This window comes from Dipodomys ordii, unplaced genomic scaffold, assembly GCF_000151885.1.
Source record: "Dipodomys ordii isolate 6190 unplaced genomic scaffold, Dord_2.0 Scaffold39, whole genome shotgun sequence".
NCBI lineage: Eukaryota > Metazoa > Chordata > Mammalia > Rodentia > Heteromyidae > Dipodomys > Dipodomys ordii.
In genome coordinates this window covers 12,379,744-12,385,739 of record NW_012267255.1, presented here as the reverse complement: position 1 = coordinate 12,385,739, position 5,996 = coordinate 12,379,744, and the positions used below count along the sequence as shown (strand labels likewise).

At 37.0% G+C, this 5,996-nt stretch overlaps 1 protein-coding gene across 1 annotated transcript; it reads left to right on the top strand.

Moving 5' to 3' along the window:
* The first annotated feature begins 235 nt into the window (after positions 1 to 235).
* Positions 236 to 5,495, top strand: Dnttip2 (deoxynucleotidyltransferase, terminal, interacting protein 2). Its single transcript, XM_013018374.1, has 5 exons — positions 236 to 365; positions 1,959 to 2,054; positions 2,928 to 3,092; positions 3,896 to 4,005; positions 4,664 to 5,495. Exons 1-5 carry the CDS (start codon positions 279 to 281, stop codon positions 4,755 to 4,757), a joined length of 552 nt encoding a protein of 183 aa, XP_012873828.1. The 5' UTR covers positions 236 to 278; the 3' UTR covers positions 4,758 to 5,495.
* Positions 5,496 to 5,996: the final 501 nt, after the last annotated feature.

Below are 5,996 nucleotides of genomic sequence, written 5' to 3'. Positions count from 1 at the left end.
TCTTTCTGCCTGCCTGCCTTTTTTGTGTAGTTAATTGGAGATGAGTCTCATGGACTTTTCTGCTCAGGCTGTTTCAAACCACAATCCTCAGATCTCAGCCTCCTGAGTAGCAGGAATTACAAGAGTGAGCTACCTGTGCCTGGTGTGATTTTTTTTTTCTTTCTGTAATGCAGTCTTGCTTCTATTTTGATTTTTTTACTTGATATTTAAGTGATCATTTCTCTTTCAGTCTGAAGTTGACAAGTAGCAGCATAGATCCTGGACTAAGTATCAAGCAAATGGGTGGTTTGTATATTAATTTCAATGCAGACAAACAACAGTCCAAGAAAACTCTAACACAGATCAAAGAGAAAAAGAAAAATGAGGTAAGTTATATGAAGTGTCTTTTCTTTAGAAATGTTTAGTCCTTTGATAAAAGATTCATTTTCCTATAGTAAACCACATTAGCCTAATGTTCTTGTTTTTATTTGTCCATCTCACTTGAACAGTCGCTTTTTTAAAGAATGAATTTATCTATGAGAAATTATATCTGAAAAATTAACTCAAGATCACGATTTCTAGCCGGGTGCTGGTGGCTCATGCCTGTAATCCTAGCTACACAGGAAGCTGAGATCTGAGGATCATGGTTCAAAGCCAGCTTGGGCAGGAAAGTCCGTGAGACTCTTATCTCCAATAAACCACTAGAAAACCGGAAGTGGGTGCTATGGCTCAAGTGGTAGAGTTCTCACCTTGAGCAGAAGAGCGCAGGAACAGTGCTTAAGCCCAGAGTTCAAGCCCCACCCCCCAAAAAAAAAGATCAGCATTTCTTTTCTTGTACCCCCTAGTGATGATCCAAAGTACTCTTTTTTCTTGCTATATTTTCAGAACTTGTTCTGTACTCTTGAAATCTGAAAGCTTTAAGTGCCTGCCTCTTCTACCTAGAAAAAAAATATGTATGTGCAAATAGCAATAAAATTTTACATATAGGCTAGGTGTGGTGGCTCATAAATGTAGTTAGTCTCAGCTGTTCAAGAAGGTAGCAATTCAAGCCCAGATTATACAAAAAGTTAGACTGCATGTAATCAGTAAGCTGAATATGATGGTGCATGCCTATCATTTCTACTGTTTGAGAAGCATAAATAGGATCATGGTCCAGGTAGGCTTTATGGGATAAAAACGTAAATATGTGGGTATTACTAGCAAAAAGGGGCAGGGTTGTGGCTCAAGTGGTAGACTACCTGCCTAGCAAAAGGGAAGAAGAGGCCCTAAGTTCAAACACCAGTAGTGAAAAAAGAATGGATGGACAGATAGATAGATACATAGATAGATAGTTAATTGTTAGAGTAATCTTAATTTTTAGTTATGGCCAGTATCTTCTCCTTTCTCCCAGATAAACATTTTTATTTTTTTTATTGTTATTGTAAAGGTCACGTACAGAAGGGTTAGTTACTAAGTCTTTTTGGACATTGTCATCTCTTCCCTCAACTTTGTCAGATCTGTATTTTCTAGTCTTGATGACTTCAGACCTTAGGATCCAGGTAACCATTTGTGCATTTAGAAGTGCATTTCTTCCCTGCCTAAACTAGCCATTTCTGTATTCTCTGCCAGTTACTGACACCAAAGTCTTTCCCTTGTGCAGTCAGTCACCCAGCTTTGGAAATGATGCCTTCTCCTTTTTTTGAGCCACTACACCTTTAATTCTCATCAAGTCTATTCCAGTAATCTCTTTATGGGTCTTGCTTTTGTTTTCACTTTTTTTCTCCTCCATGTTTCTCAGTTTCTCTCTAAAAACACAAATTTGACATCATATTCTGCCTAAGTCCTTCCTGGAACCACTGTACTGATAGTTTTGTAAGATATGATTCTTGCCAAAAAAAAAAAAAATGCAACCATCAAGAAACTGATCAACCAATCTGATCATACAAAATGTAAAAACATAAATGGGAAATTATATAAAACCCAATTTTATATCTTTATAGCTTCTGCAGAAAGCTATTATTACACCTGATTTTGAACAAAAACATTGTGTTGCACCATATAGAGAATCAAAGCATCAACTTCAAAAAAAACGGAAGGTAAGTACAATGACTTCTACTATCTAAATTTATATGAGCTTGGCTATCTATTTTCAGATTGTACACCAACTACACCTGTGTACTGATTTATCTATAAATACTATTACAGATTGCTCCAGGCTATAGTCCCATCAACACATGTAGGCTGGATTTTCACGTTTTTTGTGACACTGAGCTACATCCCTAACTCTACAAAACGTAGCCTTTTAATAATATACCTTGAAAGCAGTGATAGCCCCTGTATAGGCTTCACTGTCCACAGTGCCAGTAGGTACTAATAGTACTAGTAGACTGACAATTGTGAGAAGTGCCAAGTTATCGAGGGCACTTGGAGGCATTTGAAGATGGTACCCTAGTACCTAGTACCATTGATGTGTATAGCCAGCCATTCAGTAATTTATGAATGAAACAAGATAAATTATTGGCTGTGAGTTTTCAAACGAGTTAAGTTTTTGTTTGAGAAATACTAACCTCTAGGTTGAAGAGACATCTAAGTAACTGAATAAAAATGTTAATACTTTTACATATAAGCTCCTGGAATAAAAATATTTTTGTAAATTATCTGTACTGTGGGCCATTATTAACAATAAAAATTCAGCCTTGTTATTTTCTCAGCAAGTTTTCAGTTCCAGTGCAATACAAAATAGGTTTTAAGGATTCATTTATGAAAACTGATAATGGTATATCCTTGTTATTATCAATGCTATTATCAAAGAAATTTTTGTTTAATTGCTTTGATAAATATGATTTTAGAGATGTAACTCTAAAGTAACTTTTTAATTCATGAAGCATTCTGTGTAATTTTTGAGGAAATGAATTACATGTACTTTTTAGATTATTGAAATTAGAATGTTTTTGAAATCTGAATTTCAGAAAGAGCGACAAAAAACAGCAGGTGATGGCTGGTTTGGTATGAAGGCTCCAGAACTAACAGAGGAACTGAAAAATGACCTCAAAGCACTGAAGATGAGAGCAAGCATGGACCCAAAAAGATTTTATAAGAAAAATGATAGAGATGGCTTCCCTAAGTACTTCCAGGTATGAAGCAAGCGTAAGAGTGGCTGTGTTCTTTGGGTTTTCCTTTGGAAAGCAGCATAGTGATCTGTTTAATGTTAAAACAGATCAGTTTAGGAAGTAGTGCTGTGGCTCAAGCGGTAGAGCGCTCACCTTGAGCTGAAGAGCTGAGGGATAACGCCCTACCCCAGAGTTCAAGCCCCACGACCAACCAAAAAAAAACAAAAACAGATCAGTTTATATATGTATACCGGACCTAAATGACCAAAACACAATTCAGAGAGATCCATCTTGTAGTGGGTTGTCAATACAGAGTGACAGGGTTAAGCCAGGCACCGATGGCTCATGACTGTGATCCTAGCTACTCAGAAGGCTGACATATGATAAATACAGCTCAAAGCCAGCTCAGGCATGAAAGTTTGTGAGACTCTTTTATCTCCAATTAACCATCAAAAATTCAAGCTGGGCGCTGGTGAATCATGCCTGTAATCTGAGGATTGTGCCCAGCCTTAGCAGGAAAGTCTATGAGCCTCTTCTCTCCAGGTAATCACAGCAAAAGCCAGAAGAGGCACTGGCTCAAGTGGTAGAGTGCTAGTCTTAAGTTCAGGAGCCCAGGGACAGTGCCTAGGCCCTGGGTTCAAGCCTTACTACCAGCTCACACACATTAAAAAAAATGACAAAACTAACAAATTCTGGCAAATGTAGTTAGCTTGTGTGTTCTGTTCCTATCTGTATTATTGCTTTCTACATTATGAGAATTAAACTGAAATATGGAGGCAACTTGTCATTCAGATAATGCATGACTTACTTCAGTCGACTGTTCACAGATTGGAACCATTGTTGACAATCCAGCTGATTTCTACCACTCAAGAATTCCCAAGAAGCAAAGGAAAAGAACTATTGTGGAAGAACTGCTGGCTGATTCTGAGTTCAGAAGGTAATGGAATTTATATTTCATTTTACAGTGGGTACTTTTTCTTTGAAATATGCGTAAATACAAATTTTCAGGATAAAAATAGTAAATTACTCATTATACATTGATATGAATATATAGTTTAATAAAAACAAAAGTAATATACTACAAATCTCTCTAGTGTCTGCCACAGTTAGGGCAAGTAGAGCCTCACACCTGTTTCTGCTGGCAGCCTGGGGGAAACACCACTGCACATGCAAGAGAGAATCAAGGGTGACAGGGGCAGCCGTGCTTAGGGTTCTTAAGAAAATTGTCTTGAAAGGCTCTTGTCTACTATCACACATTACAAACTATTGGTCTACAATGTTTTGTAAGGTTCTAAGAAACACATATCATCACTGTGTTTTTGTAAACTGTTTTGCTATGTCCTTCTTACATTTTGCACTCCAACATTTAGATCCCTATGTAACATCACCTGGTGAGTCTTTAAATCACTAGGAAGACAAGGAAGAACTGCCTTGTCCACTGTTCTATCCTTAGCTCCTGCCACAGGTCCTCCCAACACATGATGGCAACGTAGGGAAAACATTTAGAACCCCTAAGGGTTCACCCTAAGGGCATGTGAACTTCTATGTCTATTGTACTGTGCTGTAAAACACCAACATACAATCTTTCTTTTCAGATACAACCGAAGGAAGTACTCTGAGATCATGGCTGAAAAAGCAGCAAGTGCAGCAGGCAAAAGATTCCGAAAGAAGAAGAAATTTCGCAATTAAGATTCATCAAGCAAAATACAATATTGGACATTTCTCTTTATTTGCTAAATATATTTTTAAAACTAACACATCACGTAATTTAATACAGATGCTGTTTGTATAAGGATTTATTTGGAAATAAGCCCTGTATTATAGTCTTGGACAAAAAAATATTTTGGGGATTAGACACAGGGTCTTGCTTACGCAAGGCAAATACAAAGCAATCACTCATTTGCTTATTTTTATTGGCTTATATTAATTGTACAGAGGGGATTTCATTACTATGTCTCCACACAGTTACACTGTATGACCATCAGTCTTTCCCCCTCTATCATTCCCTGCCCCCCTTAAGAAACAGTATCTCCCAACAAGTTTCCTTTTTTCATACAAAGCACTTTTAAAACAATCAACATGACTACATTCAGAGCTGAGAGGGAATAGACAATATGAAGACAGAGGTACCAATCTTTTTATCCCATTTTAGTCACTTCGGTGTTTTCAGATCCAGTGAGTTGTTTTAGCCAAGTAACCTGAAAACTCTCTAACATGAGGGTTATACCAGTTAGCAAGATAATGGAAGGCTATGCGTTGCTTACCTCTGTGGCCTCCAAAATTGGCAATTGTGTGATTTTTTTTCTCTGATGTAGGAATTGATTCTAGAGCATTTATGCAATGGGCTTTTAGTAACTATTCCTCCTTTTCTTTGTTACTGTGTAACCATCTTGAACTGTACTAGTCATAAAGAGTTCCTAGTCTGAACATTCTGGCCTTCTGGCTTAATCTGGTCTTTTTAACAAAGTTCTTGTAAGCCTACTTTTAATGAGTAACAAAGAAGGCCCAGGGTTTATTTCCCTTGCTGTGGTCCCTACCTGTTTCAAACCACTGAAAGGATGAGCCAGAATTAATTCCTCCTTTTAGGGTTTTTATCTCATATTTTGTCACAGTCACAGAAATATTCCTTAAACCATCATCCTAGTTGGATGTGAAATGTTATCACATGGCTGTGAACTGGAAGACTAAACAGGTAATTCAATAAGATTGAGTATAACTTAATTTTAAATATCAAATATACAAGTAACCTGTTAAGAGAATTGAAGAAAAGATCCCAACAAAAGATGGTTTCACTAAGCAAAGGTAACAAAAAAACACTAAGACAGATATGAAGAAAAAGTAATGTGAATGCTGCTGCTTTTTAGAACATTTTTTTAGTACAGTTCTCCCCTATATTAGTCTACAAATAACATGATTCTAGTGGACATT

What these genes read in the sequence shown, in the direction of transcription:
- Dnttip2 (XM_013018374.1), top strand. Translation starts at nt 279, where the DNA reads ATGGGTGGTTTGTATATTAATTTCAATGCAGACAAACAACAGTCCAAG. An exon ending in AACTTCAAAAAAAACGGAAG is followed by an intron (nt 2,055 to 2,927) that starts GTAAGTACAATG and finishes TCTGAATTTCAG; the next exon opens with AAAGAGCGACAAAAAACAGC. An exon ending in GCTGATTCTGAGTTCAGAAG is followed by an intron (nt 4,006 to 4,663) that starts GTAATGGAATTT and finishes CTTTCTTTTCAG; the next exon opens with ATACAACCGAAGGAAGTACT.